This window comes from Diospyros lotus, chromosome 4 (genome assembly GCF_014633365.1).
Source record: "Diospyros lotus cultivar Yz01 chromosome 4, ASM1463336v1, whole genome shotgun sequence".
Lineage (NCBI taxonomy): Eukaryota > Viridiplantae > Streptophyta > Magnoliopsida > Ericales > Ebenaceae > Diospyros > Diospyros lotus.
The window spans coordinates 3,447,421-3,467,376 of NC_068341.1; the positions used below are offsets into that span (position 1 = coordinate 3,447,421).

The window sequence follows — 19,956 nt, forward strand, 5'->3', positions numbered from 1 at the left end:
TATATTTGGTATATTAATATGTCCAAATTAATAAATGGCCGGTGAATGAAAAATTGATCAAAAAATTATTTTTGGAGCATGTACAATATAATGTATAATTTATATTATTATAAAAATAAAAAAATAAAATAAAAGATGTACTATGCATCCATTATGTGTAAATTATGAAGATATACTATGCGCATGCTATGCATGAATTATGAGAATACACCATGCGTGTACTATGTGCGCATTGTGCAGGCACACTATACTTATGGCGACTAGTTGATTTCAATTATGAGGCATTATGTAATTATTATTTAATTAATATAATATAAAATATTATATTATATTTTTAATTAAAAAAGCAACCACTGGTAGTCACCTCCCCTTTATTCTTCTTTCTTTTTCTTTTTCTTTTTTCGTTCTTCTTCTTTCTTCTCTATAAATGGAGAATTTTTCCTTTGAAAAATGATAACAGAATTCACAATAAAATTATTTTCTATAAAATTCTTATATTCCTCTAGTTTTAATAGTATTTAATTAATATTTTAGTTTACTATTATAGTATGAAGTTTGTGCTAACTTTTCAGTCTAGTCTGTAAATCGTTGTACCCTAAGAAACAAACGTCAAATAGCCTCTTAAAACTTTCGGTGAGGCAGCAAATTTGTTTTAAGAGAATTGTGTGTTACACAAGTCTCGATTTTATCATCCCTTTATATATTGTTGTGGTTTTATTTTTTTTTTGTATAATATTATATTATTTTAATATTTCTATATTACTAGTTTAAATATAATATTATAAATATAATTATTATTTAACTAATAATATAATTATTTCATTATGGTTGGCTAACCGCTATAACTTTCCAGCTTCAAGCTTTAGAACCAAACATATTTATACTCTTATTCTAATTAGATTTTATATGTTCCTGAAATGAATAACGTATTGTGTTTGCCGAATAAATGAAAGCTCAACAATTATTTCATTTTGGAATGATAAACCAACCGCCACATAACGTCTACAGAGGTCGCACCAATGGTTGCCCCCCACCTTCCCTCTTATTCAAAGAAAATATCATAGCAAATATCTTCTTTCTTTAAATGTGTCGCTAAAACAGGGTAGTTGTTCGGTGACAGTACGAGCTCATCGTCACAGAAAAAAGCATGGATGGTGCCCTTTGCGGGAAAGATAAAGTGCAGCCTATCATTACGTTCTAGTGGTAATTTTAGATGTATGCTGAGACCAATAATAGATGGTTGAGAGAGAGAAGCCAAATTCATCTAACAACTTTCAAAAAATATCTCACACATTATTAAACTTGTGGATAGTGATTACAGTAACACAAAAGGTATCATAATACACTAATTACAATAATAAATGATGTATGAATAATTAATCACACACTTCTATGAATGATGCTTTGATCGTCATTTTGATCAAAACCCATCACTCCTCCTCAAACTGATTTCTCTTTCTTTTTGTTCTCAAAAATAGTGGGCACGATTCTTTTTTTTTTTTTTTAAACATAATGTATGAAAGAAAAGTAAGAAACCCTTGCGTACACTCATGATGACTTTTGAGTTTTTTCTTTTAACCTAAGAAAAGACACTAAAAACCAACATTAGAAGAATTTTTATCCTTTTAGGTGAAAAAGAAGTCAAACTATGAAGGTGATTTAGATTCAGCGTGCTAGAACAAATTAGTAATTGTTTTGTATTTTGATTTTTCTTTGGTGTGTACTAGTCTGCTGCCTTGGGCAGCACGAAAACAGTTTGTGGTTTGTGATCAGTAAGCCTAGTTTTCTTATTGGTGTTACACCTTCAACCAATCCAACTGATCTCTCCCTCTCCCTCTCCCTCTCCTGCTAGCAAAGAAGGGAAACAAATGGAAGGCAGCTGCCAAATGGAGATCCCAAAAGTGGCGCTGGGTTCACAAGGACTGGAGGTAAAATTAGCACCTTGTTGTTATCGATTCATATAAATCGCCAAAATTAGCACCTTGATTGAGAACTGTTTTAGGGTTCAAACTGAAATATCAAACAACTCTACCAGCCTCATTGGGTTCCTTATTTTCATACCCTCGTCACAATTACTCACATTATGTTTAACAGAAAAGGTAACGGGATCAGAACTATTTGCATTAAGAATAGTCCTTTGATTTTCTTCTTGAATAACTAGGGCAAACACTTTGTTAATTGGGAGAATTGGATCCATAAGTAACAGTTGTCCCCTAACTTGTGCAAACGACTCATTTAGTCCCATTAAGAAAGACATTACATACTCAACTTGGTAATGTTCAGCTAGGGATTTAATACCAACATACATTTCCCACATGAGCATCTCGGCCTATAGTAGTTGCTAAGTTCTTCCCAGAGAGTCTTAAGTTTTATGAAATACGTACTCATAGATAATTGTCCTTAATTGATTCAAATTCATCAATTCTTTCCTAAGCTGAAAAATTTGAGGTCCATTACTTTGTTGAAATCTTTCCTTTAGATTAGTCCATATATCATGAGCAGAATCGAAGAAAATTAAACTTGCAGATATCTCCTTAGAAACGGAATTCAATATCCAAGAAATCACCTTATTATTATTTTTGATCCAAGCATTGAGAAGAAGAGTATCACCTGATGGTCGAGAAATCGAACTATTTATAAACCCTAGCTTATTCTTTACCGATAACGCAATCCACATTGCTCGGCTCCAAGAAGCATAGTTATCTCTCGTCAAAGGCTGAGACACCAGGACTAGGCCAGGGCTGTCAGAGTGATGTAAGAAAAAAGGACTTGTTCCGTCGTCAATGGCGGAATTGAACCTTGATGAGGAAGAGGTTTCTGTCACCATTTATCAAAGATGGACGAACAAATTTTGAAAAAACTAGAAAGATATAGAGCAAAGGAAATAGGAGTAATCAATCGCAGATCTTCGAGTAAGAAAGAACTGCAAGCAATCGAAAAAAAAAAACGGTTGCAGATCTTCAAACAAGAAAGAACTGCAAACAATTGAGAGAAAGAAACAAACCTCCGGAGAAAAACACTGTTATCACCGGAGAAGAGGAAGCAATAAAGAGGCGAAAAACACGACGGAAAGCACCGACGAAACCCTAGGGCTTCAAAAGTGGCTCTGATACCATATTTGAGACAGAGAGTAAAATCACAATAGAGAGAAAAGGGAAAGTTATAAAATGCCTCATTGATCTCTCTTTATTGATCTCAGCTTTAAATACCTAAAACTAATACAATGTTTAATGAATTACAAAATTGCCACTGGAAACAAAATACAGAGACAAAATACAGCAACTATAAAGAAACAAAATAAGCAAAGTACGGAGCAACAAACAATAATAAAATCTATTAGGAAGCTTGGCTAAGGAAAGTGCATTGGTAAGTGACAAGAAGATAAAATTTTACCTGCTTTGCTTGTCAATTATATATTAATTAATTAGGATATTCTTCAAGTCATATGTATATATGATCACTAGAATGAAAAATCTTCAAATATTTCATATATCTGAATCATCCATCAGAATGAAGATGCACATTTTGTGACACCTGACCAGTTTTGCTAAGAGAGATGGATCCTCCATTTCAGAACGAATTATTTATATATATAGATCAAAAGAATAGTACCCTAAATTGTAATCTTGTAACACGCGTGTCTCAGCCCATGCATCCTAGGTTCAGCGGGGAGAACTTGGAGAAGAACAAGAGTTTATATTCCCGGTTCAGGGACTTGGCGACGAAACATGGCTAAAGCCCTCCTCAACTTGCTCTTGCATGGCTGCTCCACGAAGGAGATGATGTTGTTCCAAATTTCCAATCCCAGTTATATATATATATATATATGCTCTTCTAACGCCATGCAAACTGGTGTATAACATATCAACTTTTGTTTGTTTAAATTAATGTTTAGATATTATCATTGTTCTTACATTAATATTAATTAATTTTACAGGAACAACCAGGATTAAGAACCTCGATGCCAACATTGGATCAGTGGCAGTGAAGCTTACAGTCAAGGATTTGAAAGAAATTTCTGATACAATTCCCATTGATGAAGTGGGTGGAGGAAGGGAGATGGAGCTCATGTAATTAAGTTCACTTACAAGTTACGAGTTTGCCGATACACCACCAAAGATATTGATGGAAATTTGATATATTTGGTATATTCATATGTCCAAAATAAATGGATAAATGCTGGGTGAATGAAAAATTAATCAAAAAAATATTTTTGAAGCATGTGTAATATAATATATAATTTACATTATTATAAAAGTAAAATGAAGAAAAAAACAAAAGATGTCCTATGAATGCACTATGCATGAATTATGAGGGTATACACTGTGTACTATGCCCACACTATGCATGAATTATATAAGGGTATATCAAATGTATATTATACATGTATTATACAAATACACTATATATACAATTACTATTTGATTAATATAATATAAAATATTATATTATATTTTTAAAAAGAAAGCAACCTAACTCCTTCCTTGATGAGACCTTTCTTCTTCTTTCTTTTCATTTTCTTTTTTTGTTCTTCTTCTTTTTCCTCTATAAATAGAATGTTCTTCTTCTAAAAAATAATGACAAAATTTACAGTAAAATTATTTTCTATAAAATTCTCACTCCTCCAATTTTAATTGTATTCAACTAATATTTCAGTTCGCTATTAGGGTCTAAAATTTGTATTAACTTCTCAATCTATAAATCGTTGTACCTTAAAAAATAAACACCAATTAACCTCTAACACTTTTGATGAGGTAACGAATTTGTTTTAAAGAAATTATGTGTTACACAGGTCTAGATTTTATCATTCTTTTATATATTGTTGTGTTTTTGTTTTTCTTTGTAATGTTTTTATATTATTTTAATATTTCTATATTACTGATTTAAATATAATATTATAAATATAATTATTATTTAACTAATAATATAATTATTTTATTATAATTAGCTAATAGATGTAACTTTCGGGCTTCAACCTTTAGAACCAAACATATTTATACTCTTATGTTAATTAGATCTTAGTTGTTTTTGAAATGAATAACGTACTGTGTTTAATTTGCCGAACAAATGAAAGCTCAGCAATTATTTCATTTTGGAATAATAAACCAGCCGCCTCATAACGTCTAGAGAGGTCGCACCAATGGTTGCCCCCCATCTTCCCTCTTACTCAAAGAAAGTATCATAGCAAATATCTTCTTTCTTTAAATGTGTCGCTAAAACAGGGTAGCTGTTTGGTGACAGTACGGGCTCATCGTCGCAAAAAAAAGCTTGGATGGTGCCCTTTGTCCTCTTTGCGAGAAAGATAAAATGGAGCCTATCATTACGTTCTAGTGGTAATTTCAGATGTATGCTGAGACCAATAATAGATGGTTGAGAGAGAAGTCAAATTCATCTGACAACTTTCAAAAAATATTTCACACACATTATTGAACTTGCGGATAGAGATTACAGTAACACAAAAGGTATCATAATACACTGATTACAATGATAATGATATATGAATAATTAATCACACACTTCTATGAATGATGCTTTGATCGTCACTTTGATCAAAACTCAGCACTCCTCCTCAAACTAATTTCTCTTTCTTTTTGTTCTAAAAAATAATGGGCACAATTCTTTTTTTTCTTTTAAACATAACGTATGAAAGAAGAGTAAGAAACCCTTGCGTACACTCATGATACAAAGACTTTTGAGTTTTTTTTTTTTAACGTAAGAAAAGACACTAAAAACCAACATCAGAAGAATTTTTAGCCTTTTTGGTGAAAAAGAAGTCAAACTATGAAGGTGGATTCAGATTCAGCGTGCTAGAACAAATTAGCAATTCTTTGGTGTGTACTAGTCTGCTGCCTTAGGGGAGCACGAAAACAGTTTCGTGGTTTGTGATCAGTAAGCCTAGTTTTCTTATTGGTGTTACACCTTCAACCAATCCAACTGATATCTCTCTCTTCCTCTCTCTCTTCTGTTAGCAAAGAAGGGAAACAAATGGAAGGCAGCTGCGAAATGGAGATCCCAAAAGTGGCGCTGGGTTCACAAGGACTGGAGGTAAAATTAGCACCTTGATTGTTATCGATTCATATAAATCGCCAAAATTAGCACCTTGATTGAGAACTGTTTTAGGGTTGATACTGAAATATCAAACAACTCTACCAGCCTCATTGGGTTCCTTAGTTTCATACCCTCATCACAATTACTCTGCAATTCACGTCAGTTCTTACAACTTTGGAAAAGATTAAACAGTCAACTTTTCTGATCAAGAAATTAGTGCTCTAGCAAGTAAAATAAGAAGGATAACAATATAAAATGTAGGAGGATGTAAGGTATATGATCAAAACAGGGTGGAAATGATTTTGTTAGGGGAAGTAGAAATTTTGGAAAATTAGGAGCTGAAATGGGAGATAATTGGGGGTACCTTGTCCATTCTATCGATTTCGCAGGTTTCTAGAATAGGCTTCGGATGCGGTGGACTTTCTGGAATGTATAATGATCCTCTCTCGCATGAGGCTGGATGTTCAATTATAAAGGAAGCTTTTAGTAAAGGTGTCACCTTCTTCGATACCTCGGACCTCTATGGGGAAAATCATGACAATGAGATCATGATTGGCAAGGTACATCCTAAATCTTCACAATTCAGCTTGAAATGTCTACTTTCTTCTCTGTTGATTTCAACAGAACGGTTAATAGCAAAATAACAATGTTAAAAAATCCAATAAAATATAGAACTCAAAAGTGCAAAATCGTTATAGTTCTGGAGCATGATCATGGTGGTTTGGCTCTGTAATCCCATAATTTTTGTAAAACATATGTTTTTCTGCTCTGTGTTGGTATTGTTGGATCATTGGATAGTTGATTTGTCATATTTTAGGCTTGTAAGCTACTAAATGCATCTTCTCAAACAGTTTATCATTTTGTTTATTAGGCTCTAAAGCAACTTCCACGAGCGAAGGTTCAGCTAGCTACAAAATTTGGGATCACCACATCAAAAGACGGGCAAGTCGAGGTGAAGGGTACCCCAGAATACGTAAGACAGTGTTGTGAAGCGAGTCTGGGACGACTGGACCTCGACTATATTGATCTGTATTATCAGCATCGGGTGGATGTCTCAGTGCCAATAGAGGACACTGTAATGTTGATCATTTCAGTTATACTATTTGAACCAAGTTTGTTCATGCTTGAAGAACAGCCTAACAGTGATCCATGGCTAAATGCTCTTAATTATAGATGGGAGAGCTAAAGAAGCTAGTGGAGGAGGGAAAGATAAGGCATATCGGGTTATCTGAAGCTAATGCAGACACAATAAGAAGAGCCCATGCGGTTCATCCCATAACTGCAGTTCAAGTGGAGTACTCCTTGTGGACCCGTGACATCGAAGAGGATATCATTCCCCTCTGCCGGTTTGCTCAAAACCCGTTGTCATGTGTCGCCAGTAAACTTAGCTAGTTTCTTCTAGTCTGGATGAACATTAAAGTTGTAGGCTTGTTTGAGAAACTATAAAGAAAACCAACCGCCCTTCTATTTTTAATGTCGCTTGAATTCTGAAACTCTGCATCCTCTTTACTTGCAGGGAGTTGGGGATCGGGATAGTGGCATATAGCCCTATTGGTCGTGGCTTCTTTGGTGGGAAGGGAGTTGTTGAGAGTGTTGCCAAGGACAGTATGTTGGTATGTAATAATTTCATTCTTGTTTTGTTTCTATTTTTTCTATTCTTCTGGACATTATTGAGCTCGGAGGATGGATTCTAAACTGATGTTGCTGTTTCAGGCTATCTTTCCAAGGTTTACCGAAGAAAATCTAGAGAAGAACAAAAAAATATATGGTCGTCTAGCCGACTTAGCCGCAAAGTACAACTGCAGCCCCCCTCAGCTGCCTTGGCATGGCTCCTCCACCAAGAAGACAAGATTGTCCCAATCCCAGGTAGATCGTGGTTTCTTATATCATTTTGTTATTCTCTACTTTGAGAGGATTTTTTTAGCGAGAACATTAAGATGAACTAGCCCTTATTAATTACCATTGGACAGGGACAACCAAAGTTAAGAATCTTCACAGTAACATTGGGTCATTGGCGCTGAAGCTGAGTGGAGAGGATCTGAAAGAAATATCTGATGCAGTTTCGGCGCATCTAGTGGCTGGCGATAGATATCCTGATACGCTTAAGAGGTACTCCCTGGAGTATTCATCCACGCCAAGTCAATCTTAAGTGAAGCTACAGAAATGAGACCACCAAGGGTAGGGTTGTCGCTCTGGTGCTAACAGGCTTGGTTGCTTCCTCTGCGACCAAGATTAATAAATCTCATTATCTGTTAGATCTGATTACACTCACTTGCAAGAACCATATAATTAATAAGTGCGTGTTGTGTCGTGCACTAGTACAATCAATTAAATTCTGATCTCCTCCTATTCGAATCCATTAATAATCGAATTGCTTTGGTGATTTTTTCTTTTAATTAGGGTGCGATGGTGATGAAAAATAAGGATAAAATTTATTTTTCATCCAAATTCCAGAAAATTCTATCAAACATTTTTTTTTTTTCACAGAATTCGAATTTTATCTTAGTTAAAAAAATAAAATTTTTTCTTAAAATCAAGAAATTGAAATTCTTAGGGGTGGGGTGAGAATTGAAATTTCATAAAATAGAAATTTTATCCCATTTTTTACCCTCCAATCAAACGCACCTTTAGGACAAGTTTAATAGCTAATTTTTTTCATGAAAAAGGTCAATTTTCTACCTAATTTCTTATTTGTGCATTGATTGACAATTATTTGTTTGATAATTATTTTTTTCTAAAGAAATTATTTTTCTTCAAATCATGAAAATTAAATTCGAGAAAGAGATGGAATTTTCTAATCAATTGAAAATAGGGAGTGAGTGATGGTGGGAGAGAGGAAGAAGGGCAGGTGGGTGGAAAGAGTTTATAAATTATTTATATTTTGTGTTTTTAATAATTAATAAATATAAATATATAAAAAGAAAAAATAAAAAATATTCTATATAAATTATTTTTTTAGAAAAAAAATAATTTTTAGTTTTATTTCTTTGAGAAAATAATTTAATTAATTTAAAATACATTATCATTTTAATTTTTGTATGCAAACTTTAATATTTTTCAATACTTCACCGTTGAATTCCATGAAAAATAATTAAATTTTATGAAAAATATTATTACTATCAAACACCAAAAGATGGAAAATAAAATTATTTTCTAAATAAAAAATTATACCAATCAAACAAGTTAAACGTCAAATTTTCAGAAATTTATTTTTTCCTGCAATTCAATTCCCTAGAATTCATTTTTTTTTCACTCAAATTCTACTCTTACAATCAAACGCACCCTCACTATTTTTACATCTTATGGTTGAGTCACAGTCACAACACACTCGTATTTGAACAAATAAGAAAAAGAAGATCCCTATTGTAAATACCATGATAACCTAACTTATGTTATTTTTAATTAGTTCTCTTTTGTTTTAACTAATCTCACGCTGTTACATTTTTTAATTTTTGATTTTTTTTCCCCTTTTGAGTTCATCAAACAGAACTTTAAAGAAGGCTATTGTAAAAGAAATAAACCATATGCTAAACAACAAAAGATGCATATTTGAAGAGATTTTACATTTTAATTACTAGTATTAATAAGAAGTCAAATTGATCAAAACGAATTTTCCTGTCCGTCATTGAAATAATATCATCTTTTTACAACCCCAGCTCTTTTCAAGAAACTTACCGTTCTGTGAAGGTAGTATTTGAAGCATTATCGTTATTATTCTGCCACTACAAATCCAGGCTACAATACCCCCAGCCAAGCCAAGTCCTTAACCTTTTCTTAGTTGTTTCCTTTATAGGCCTTTGCAGTTCAAAGCATACACATCCTAATTCCTCCAGATCCTATGCGGGTAGAGTGGGTACCCTCTGTGTCAATGCGAATTTCCCAATACAAGAGAGTTCTGTTTTATACTGACTCGGACCAAGCTTCTTATTTTTTATTCAGGTGGTAACACAAAGTCAACTATACACAAAACAAGGCCTCTGCAGTATCTCAGATATATAAACATAAAAGAATGATAAGAATGCATTATCTAACATTTATATATATACACAGATGACATACATCCAGAGAAAAACATGATCATTCGGCTGGGTAATGATCTATAACACCGCTGCTAGGTCACCATTTTGATGGTCGTCTGCTTCAATCCCTGGATAACTTTCCTGTCAACAAAATATGTTAGGACTGTAAGCACACATGGGTTATAAGTGTCCTGAGTTGTACATACCATTCAAAAAAGCAACGCAAAAGAAGAAAATCATAACAAGACTGAGCTTTTCTCTCTCACAGCAGACATCAATAACCAGTGATGAACCCAAGATAACGTCCGTTTGTTGACAAGCAAGCGAAGGACTTTTGTGACCAATCCAACATCAAGTTGCATCGATCATCAATGAAACCGAATTCAACATTTAGAAGAACTGTTGAGACAATTCAATAGTGCCTTTTGTGTTTGGGGGGTGAGGGGTTGGGTTCAGGTTATTTTCTCAGAGTTTCTCTTTCTTTATGTGATATGCAGCATCATTATTTACGATAAATAGAATAAAGCATGTACACTCGGAAAATGTTAAGGTTAATAAACAATTATAAATTATCAGAGCATCTCTGACGCCAATAGGAAAAGGCAAAAACATCCTTGGATTCACAATTGATATCTCTAAAACAATGAGGAAACAACACTTTACCTCTAAAGGCACATCAACTGGGAATAGGTTTATGCTACTGGGATTGAAGTTTAATGCACTGCAGGAAAAGGACGTCACAAAAAAGAGAAATCAGTAATATTTCCTCCATATTTGCAAATAAAAACAGAAATATTTAATAAATAAGAAGATTCAAAATGGCCCAATGCATTAAACACTCAATCATCCTTGTTAACTTAAACCTCCTATATATAAAATTTAACCAACTAAAAACTATAAACTTTCCTATCCGTCATGCTAGAAATTATAAAAAGGAAACAGGAAAGTATTTCATCCCTTGCTCTATTTTCATCTTTTAAAAGGGAAAAAAATGTTTTAGAAGTAGGAAAACAGGTAATAACTTTAAAATGGAGAAGCACTCGGTCTATCATGCTAGGACATACACAGGACAGAAAAATACAGATCCAACCAGATAAATGAATCAAATGCAGGAAAGTACCTGCGAGCCATGACAAGCTGCCACACATAAGGAATGAAGAACTCCTCAGGATGACTCTCTTGTTCATACGTAAAGCGTAATTGAGTAAACATCTGCCAAATAGGTAATGAGAGAGAAACACAAATATCAAAGAGGAATTCCCTCACTAGATCTGCAAAACACAAACATTGTCTATCATACCTTCATGCCTTCCCCACGCCAAGATCTACAATTTATGATTATGACTTGGAGGACTCTCTCCACTGACCATTCACCAGCCATTCTTTGGGCATCCATGCGGCTATTGAAAAAATCTAAGACCTAGAGAAGCAGCCAGAACAGGACAGAAAGAAGAGAAAACTTGAATTTCCCTCAAGGTTCTGCAGGAAGAAAAAAAAAGAGAACCAAGGAAAAAGAGACCTCAAAGTTCACTATTAAAAAAAAATGGCACATACAGTGAAAATATTCTCAAGCAGCTCATTAAAGCGTGGATGACTCTTGAAAGGTTCGAAGACCTCCTGCCTGTGCATAATTGCATATACAACCTGCTCCAGAGTATTGCAAAAAAATAAAATAATAATAAGCAGTGTATGAAGAAGGCATAACAACCACATGCATGTTGGTGCATTGATGACAAATGATAGCTCCACTTTTATCTTGCGAGAATCAGTAGAGACTCAATGACTCATGAAAAAAAATAAGATAACAGAACATATGATGATCATACCTCAGGATTACGTGGCAGAGCATAAGTCAGAATTGCATTTAATATTTCCAGAACGATTCTTAGAAAGTCGGTATAAATATGCAATTCTGTTGACTGCAACAAGCATATTTCAATTTAGAAAAAGCATACATAAATGTAAGATAAAAGAATGTCATCAAGATGATGACAAAGTTAACATGAATAGTATGGACTATGGTGAATACTGGGTCTTCTGGAAGGCTGTCTCCTCTTGATTCAACATTCGTTATATGCATCTTATCATTTTTCAGCTCTGCTAATTTTGAGTACCTAAAGACAACCATATAAAGTTAAAGCCTCATCAAAGAGATAAGTATCCCATCCAAGAAAACAGATGTGTGTGTTTAATGCAAACATTAAAAGACATACTTGCGTGAGAGCATATCAAAAAGACTAACAAGCCTCTGTGATGCATATGCACTCAAATGGTGGACATGCGGTGCCATGTTGGCCAAAGTTGCAAGGCAGTTTGTATGGAGATAAACATCCTGCACAAATTTAATATGTTAAGACACTATGGCAGAAATGCATCTATAAAACCAACTGTTTCAAATGAAGTCATCTTTACTTAGTAACCACTAGACAGGTCTTAAAATGAAGTCACTGAAAAATCATTAAAACTTTCAGAAGACATGAAAACCCTGGGGTAAACAATGAAACTGGTAAATCTCAATTATAATGAGATATTCAGAAATCATATATTAAGTGGAAACAGTCCTAGCCATACCCGTAACTTGGACAGGTTATACTTCACAGTCCTTATCAGAATTATGACCATCAAGGAACCAAGAGAAATCTGATGGAGGAGCCGTTCTTTGTACCATGGAACAGTTGGCAGTATCTGTTAGAATAGATAAAATTTCAATCACAACCTTCAAAACTGCAGTCAAGAGTTAGCCTTCAGAGGCAGTGCTCACCAGTTTGTGGATGCTGGCATTGAAAGAAGAATCCTGACTGAGTATTAGAAGGATAATGAGCAGCATGTAGATTTGATTGGATGTCCTCTTTGAAGCATTATAAAGTGTTTCCAACATGGGCATCAACTGTTGATTTCGTTGTAGAAGTGAAAATCATATTAAGAGATGTTGCAGCTACATCATGTTATGACTAAATATGATGGCTGGCATTACGAGTGAAACAAATAAATGTTTTGCTGAACTTAATATTGAGTTACGCATAATATGACTTCACCTGATGTAACATATAAAGACATGGCAAATTTATATGTATAAAAATCAAAAGGAAAACTCTAGGGAATATGAAGAAAATGGTCGAGATAAGAAAAGAAGAACGAAAATGTGATCTCCGCGCCCTCTCAAAAAGGGAGGACGCCCAAAATTAAGAGATTTTATAAGAGTAATCTTACCACTATAATAACATAGGAGGGCTCAAGTATTACTATAATCATAATTATAAAGTAATGGCGTCCCCAGTGCAGAAGGTTCTTCACTTTGCAAGGGGTTAGGGGAAGGGCATTTTAATATGCAGCCTTACAATTGCTTTGCAAGAAGGTTATTTCCACAACTCAAACCCTTGGAAAATTGAATGCTTGACCTTCCACAAAACTCTCCAAGTAATCTTACATATTAACTAACATATCATGTTCTCCACATCAACTAGGCTACATCTATTGGACAAGGAGAACCATGATAAGTATCTAATAACTAACTTCTCTCAAAGAACTTATCAATAAAGGGGGGAAAAAAAACACCACTTCACTGCAAAAGATAGGATATTACAATTCTAATCTCAGAAACTAAAGCCCAGACTCTGTTATGGCCACAATTTATTAAAATTTTCAAACTACAAAATTCAATCACAGTATAAACCTAATTGGCATGATTCTTAATCTGCCAATGTTACAACACAGAAATAGGTGGACCTAAATAAATTCCAAAAGCCAGTGAGGGGACATTCATACCAGTGTATCTAAATCTGTTCGCACCAAAACATACTCCAGAAAATCTGAGTTACCATGCACCAGTGAGTAAAGCAGCAAGACAGCAGCCTCATCTGCCAAGTACCTGAGAGGCAGAACCCATTAGTTATCCCCAAAAGAAAAGAACTAAATAGAAAGCCATATAAATGACAACAGTTCAATGAGAGCAGTAGCCAGCAGTGTAGCATGTTCTACTTCTTCCAGTTCTTTAGAATTATAATTCAGATAGAATATAAAAAATCCAACTCAAATTAATTACAGTTTAGCTCACAAAAATAGTACAACAATATTCACTTGCACATCCTAAACAATAACTTGTGCAAACTGATTTGGTTGATAAATGAATAAGTATAATCTTTATGTTGTATAAGAAGTAATAGGATGACCTGAACTTGGAATTTAAACATCACTTCTCTTTGTCTTTCTGTCCATTTACTGGGATGCTTAACTCTAGGAATTAAAACTCCTAAAAGCATGTTTGGTAGGGGGATTGGATTAATTAATCCCACCCCTAAGCCTTATCCCTTGTTTGTGCAACCCAAGGATTAGGCCTAGCTAACCCTTGGGACAAATAGTCTCAATAGCTCCAATGATGAAAATGTCCCTTCACTAAAACCAAGAAAAGCATTGTTCCTTTTTGTAATTAATAAATGAGGGATATTATGGTATTCTTTAAGGTAATCCCACATCTACACCTTCAAACCAAACAAGGGGTAGTTATTACCTTGAGTAATACCTCCTATACCAAACATGATCTAGCATTGTTTAATCCCATCGCAAAATCATCCATGTACCAGACACCCATAAGAATCAGATTTCTCAAGAAACAATATAATGATGCTTGTACATAACAATGGAAATTAAGCTTCAGAATCTTAAGATCACATTTCTTGCTGTTTGGATGAGAATTGAAAATCCTAGAGGAATCACTTCTACTCAAAATATCCTTTCCTGTAATTTACTTATTCTTTCCCATGACACAAGGCATAACATATATCAAATGAATACAGTTACGGGAAAGGACCAATAAAACAAAAACAACATAACATCATTTATGAAGTATTTTATATTTATTTCAGTGTATCAGATTTATAATAAAAATGAAACATTTCATTTACTTGCTTTAGATAATAATAATGATATAGACACTCACATGCCAAGAGTATCAAAAAGGGATGCAAAAGATACTCTCACAAGTGGACCAATGCGGGTACTGCCTTCGATGTCAACGCGATCAACTGCAAGCAGTAGACTGATTTCCTTAGCACTGCATACAGCAACTCCATAACAATCAATGGTTACAATTAAGAGGACCTTACATTCGATATCCCTAGCATTTTCTAAAGCCTTGCAGTAAGGGTTTTCAGAAAAATATGAACTTTCTTTCAAGAGTAAATCTGAACTGGCACTGTTATTACTTGTATCTCTCAATGTCTTCTCCAAAACACGTTTCCGATAATGAATGAGAATAAGGAACATGTGAAGACTGCTGGCTGCCAACGGACTTCTGGTAGCTTCACGACTTGAATTGACAAAGTAATTAAATGGCAATAGAACAAAACTTGCTGCAGGACAACCATACAATTTAAGAACTTTTTTCAGTAAAATCTGTTATGTTAATAGAGAAATAAAAGGAAAAGATTCCACGGTAAATAATAAAAAAAATAAAAGAATAGAAGCAAACAAAAATAATCTAGAGAAATTTGATTCATACCAGCATTTTTGGTAATTGTTTGCAAAAAACATTTTTTCCAATCACTGGCCAAACACACACTCATATAACATTAAAAGCATTTTTGTATGATTTGGCCAAACACTAAACTGTTTTTTCTTGAAACTGATTCTTATAAAAGCATTTTTTTACAGAAGTGATTTTCAAGACAACAGAAATTTTACAGCAATGACAAATGGGCAGATATAAATACACTTTTCTGACCAAAAAAACAGAAGGGTGTCTGTCTAGATTTCACAGCATTAAAGATCAACGTACCAGCCACAGAACCAACTCTCTGTAGAACACTGGGTTGATTTCCTTCAGAAAACATGTCATAAGATGCAGTGTTTAAGGCAAATCGAGGTTGCATGATGTAATTAAGTAGCAATCTGCGAACAACCAAGCCAACCAAAGGGATCTCCTGCACATATGGTATCAATTTAGCACAACAGCAACAGCTTTAGAAATTACTATAGAGTTTTGGACCATCTGAAAGAGTTGATGCTGTTCTTGTCACCTGAACCATGGCCGCATCGATGAATGGGTGAACATCATTAGGTCCTGGTGATGGTCCAGATAGGAGTTGAGTTGACATAGCCACTAGAATGAAGTTAAGCAGTTCATGGTGTAGAAGATATGTGTTGGGGCTTGCCATAAAGATGCAAAAAAGGAAAAAAAAAAAAAAAGGATAAAAAAAATAAAGAGCTAAATTAGGGAGATGATAATGTAAATTGCAGCACTAGCAAATATTGTCAATATTCTATAACATACCTTACATCTACTTTGCCTATAAAGCCAAGCACAGTACGCATAACAAGATTTTCAATATTTTGATCTGCAATGGAAAACACATAGGTTCTTAAAAAAAGGAAACAAAAAGAGGGGGGGGGGGGGGAAATCAACAGAATAAAGTCACAACACACTGGCTTAAAAGATCGGGGAGAGAACTACAAAATCTCCAAAAAGAGATTTCAATTATCAAGCAAGTTGACTTTCACTATTAAGAGCATTTTAACTACAAAATCTGCCATGAAGTTAAGTTGATAATCGAAGTGCTTGACCTTTCTCCTTTAAGACTGCATTAGCTTTCATGAATTAACTTGAAAAGTGTGAAATCCTGATCCCAACTGAACTAAGATAAAAAAAACCTTCCTACACAGATGACTGTGCTGGTTCACTCTTTGAAAAATGAACTTTTCTTATTTTTGAATTCAAATTTATAAAAGCAAGATTTTGGAAATGCAAGATTACTCCTAATTCTTTAAGTTAGTTGCTTCCTTGAACTTCAAGCAAACAACAGTTTGGACAACAGTTTGGTCTGCTCTAGATTAGAGAAAAGATGGAAACTTTTAAGTATGAATGAAAATAAAATAAAAGTGAAATTTGAATTAAAAATATATTGCAAACTGTTCTGAATAATTCTTCAAGAATTTTCTGAAAGTAAGTAGTCTCAGACTTTCAGGAAAAGTTAACAAGAATCTCCTACATTATTAATGATGTTTTGGTTTTGATGTTTCACAAAATTCCTTACATTATACTTTATCTTATATAAACAAAATCAATTTCAAGCCAAAATAAAATTACATTCAAAACAACTTATTTCTTTGGCATATTCTCTTAATGGAGATTGGAAAAACATGATTTGTCTCAATCACATTGGCCAAAATGCTTTTCAAAAGTTGAACCTAAAATCGTTGGAGAAATGAAAGCAAATTTATGAAAAACATGAGATAGGCCGTCGACCGGCCATAATAAGCTGTTGACCGATTGCAAAGTATGCTCTCTGTAGTTTGCTATTGATTGCCTCTGCATCAGGTCTTGTCGACTGTTCTTGGGTAATGGTTGACCGCTTTGATTCACTTGTCAACTGGTATTTAAATTTTTGCACTAACCTGTCGACCGATTTAGTGAACCTATCGATCATTTTGATCGCAGACAACTTGTAACGACTAATTTTTCAGTGCATTTAATGCAGCTCAACCAACTCCAACGGCTCGATTTTTGGCTTTTCTCACCATCAACTATAAATACTAGACTGGTGGTTCATTTAAAGGGGTTCGAGGGATTGAATACTCCACTACCAACTGCCAAGATCATTCATTGTGCTTTAATTTCTAAATTTCTCTCATTCTCACTATAAAGGCTTTGTGTACTTATTGCTTATTATCATTTCAAGCCTTGTATATTGAGAGAACCTGTAACTAAGGGGGTAAACCCTTAGAAACTCTCATTCACTTTGTTATATTTCCTAGCATCTTTGCTAGAGGGCCTACTCATTGAGTAGGAGGTTTGTATTGCCTAGCATTTTTGCTAGAGGGCTATCTTGAAGATAGGAGGTTATTTTTTATATAGTGGATTGGTTTTTTAAAATTCTTATTGAGGAGCTAAGATAGTGGATTAGACTTGGGTTAAGCCAAACTATACGTTTCTCATTTTGATTGTGTTTTCTGTTATAGTTGTTAGTATATTCAATTATAAGTCTATAAATAGGCTAGAGTAGTTAGAGAATGACAGTTTATGAATGAATTTCAATTTCATTTCCCTCTCTTCTCCCTCAATCCTCTCTATTCTGTCTTTCTTCTCCCTCCCTTGCTACTCTTTCTTTCTCGCGTTCTTACCAAATTTCTTCCTAAACCTTAGCCAAACCCCAGGGTCATAACATTTGGTATCAAAGCCGACCATTCTCAGCTGTGATCCAAAAGTTGTAGCAATTGACCAAGGCGATTCCGTGCAACAAATTTCGACAAAGGATTGAATCTCGAAATTTGATTCCGATGCACGAGGAGCTTCAACAGATCAGATCAGCCAACATTTCCGATCTGATTCCGAAGGAACCAAGGGCTGATTGTAACGAAGCGAGCAAGGCGGAATTGAACTCGAATTTGAAGGCATAGTCGAGCAAAGCAAACTCAGATTTGGAAGGCGAAGCCAAGCAAGGCAAACTTCGACTCAGAATTGAAGACATGTGAAGGTGATGCTAACCCAAGCATCTTCAGCTGTTGTTCCAAAGCAATTGGATCTAGGTCACTGGCATTTCCCGAAAGCGGCGATAATTCCGACAATCCTTGGCAGTAAGTTTGGGAAGAAGCAATAGTTTCTAATGATACAAGCTTGAAGTGGATAGTGATTGGGCGGCAACTCCACTAGCGATCTCGAATTCACTTTGATCATGAGTAGATAGCAAGAAGGCATGCATGTGACCAAGGCGAGAAGGAAGGAACGATTGAAGCAAACCCTTGAGCAATTCAAGAATTCAAGAGAATTCCAATCAAAGGTCAATGATAGGGTGAGACGGAAGGCGTTGATTATGGCAAAGGTAGTTAGGATAGGTCATTACAATCAATTGGCCAAGGTTAGTGATTGGGTGAGATGGAAGGCGTCAATTATGCCGAAGGTAGTTAGGGTAGGTCAATGTAATCCATTGGCCAAGCTTCTTGGCATGATTTCGGGGAGAGTAGCTTATCCTTTGAAGGCGAAGTGGAAGCAAGTTTGGGAGTAGCTTCTTGGCGCGATTCCGAGGAGAATAGCTTATCCTTTGAAGGTGAAGTGGAAGCAGGTTCGGGAGTAGCTTCTGGGCGCGATTCTGAGGAGAGTAGCATGATTCCCGGGCGATCAAGAAGCTAAAGATGAAGCAAATCCAGAGTAGCCAATCCAAGAGATAGTATCGACAGGTCAATCCAAATTGGAACTTTGGCAATTTGTGTTGACTTTTGAAGGCGAGTCAGGCCAGGCAAGTTCCGACTCTGATTACGAGCAATTGTCATGGCCGCAACAGAGTGGATCGAAATATCAACAAACAGTCTTTGTAGATCTCAAGGCTCTTACTTAGGTTGCTAAATCGAGTATTGGAAGGCTGTCCTTGGAACAACGAACTGTTTGAGGTAAGTAACTTGAGAAAATGGCAGAAGGGAACCACATGATGCAGCTTATGAATGAATTTGAATTCCATTTCCCTCTCTCAATTCTCCTAACTCTCCCTCAATTTCCCTCTCTTCTCCCTCAATCCTGTGTGTTCTATTCTCTCTCTCCCGCCAAACCCTAGGGTCGTAACAACAAATTAAGTGGTTGATCATCATCCTTCCCTCAGGCCCCTATACCTAACCTAAAGCTTTAAACATACCATTAAAACATACAATTTTAGTCATCATTCTGCAGTATTATGAAAGATGGATTCAACTTCCTACAATAAGTCATTGTCTATTTTGAAGAGTAGAAACAATAACCTAGAATACTATACACCTAGATCATTATTTTGTTCTAGAACAGGAAGTTCTTAACTAAGGCAAATAGTTATGCAAACTGGTTAATATTGGTGTGGAAAAGTATCAGATAAAAATGCACTAGTTCAAGTCTCTAGCAATCTTAAATACAAATGTGAAACATAAACAAATA

At 34.9% G+C, this 19,956-nt stretch overlaps 1 protein-coding gene and 1 pseudogene across 9 annotated transcripts in view; one reads left to right on the forward strand and one right to left on the reverse strand.

Moving 5' to 3' along the window:
* Positions 1 to 5,790: 5,790 nt before the first annotated feature.
* LOC127800756 (perakine reductase-like) lies at positions 5,791 to 8,444 on the forward strand (annotated as a pseudogene).
* Positions 8,445 to 9,941: 1,497 nt separating this feature from the next.
* LOC127800753 (uncharacterized) overlaps positions 9,942 to 19,956 on the reverse strand; it is a 20,418-nt gene continuing 10,403 nt past the window's right edge. For 3 of the 9 annotated variants that reach the window (XM_052335544.1, XM_052335552.1, XM_052335551.1), the window contains 12 exons: positions 15,004 to 15,088; positions 13,833 to 13,935; positions 12,829 to 12,954; positions 12,639 to 12,752; positions 12,281 to 12,399; positions 12,097 to 12,181; positions 11,894 to 11,986; positions 11,622 to 11,711; positions 11,368 to 11,487; positions 11,188 to 11,279; positions 10,731 to 10,788; positions 9,942 to 10,208 (listed from right to left, as the gene is read on the reverse strand). In XM_052335544.1, coding sequence (XP_052191504.1) covers positions 10,146 to 10,208; positions 10,731 to 10,788; positions 11,188 to 11,279; positions 11,368 to 11,487; positions 11,622 to 11,711; positions 11,894 to 11,986; positions 12,097 to 12,181; positions 12,281 to 12,399; positions 12,639 to 12,752; positions 12,829 to 12,954; positions 13,833 to 13,935; positions 15,004 to 15,088 — 1,148 coding nt within the window. In that variant the 3' untranslated portion in view covers positions 9,942 to 10,145. Of the gene's footprint in view, positions 10,209 to 10,730; positions 10,789 to 11,187; positions 11,280 to 11,367; positions 11,488 to 11,621; positions 11,712 to 11,893; positions 11,987 to 12,096; positions 12,182 to 12,280; positions 12,400 to 12,638; positions 12,753 to 12,828; positions 12,955 to 13,832; positions 13,936 to 15,003; positions 15,089 to 15,169; positions 15,416 to 15,840; positions 15,986 to 16,081; positions 16,212 to 16,335; positions 16,400 to 19,956 lie in introns of all 9 variants that reach the window. The other 6 variants (XM_052335549.1, XM_052335547.1, XM_052335546.1 and 3 more) reach the window with 6 other exon arrangements.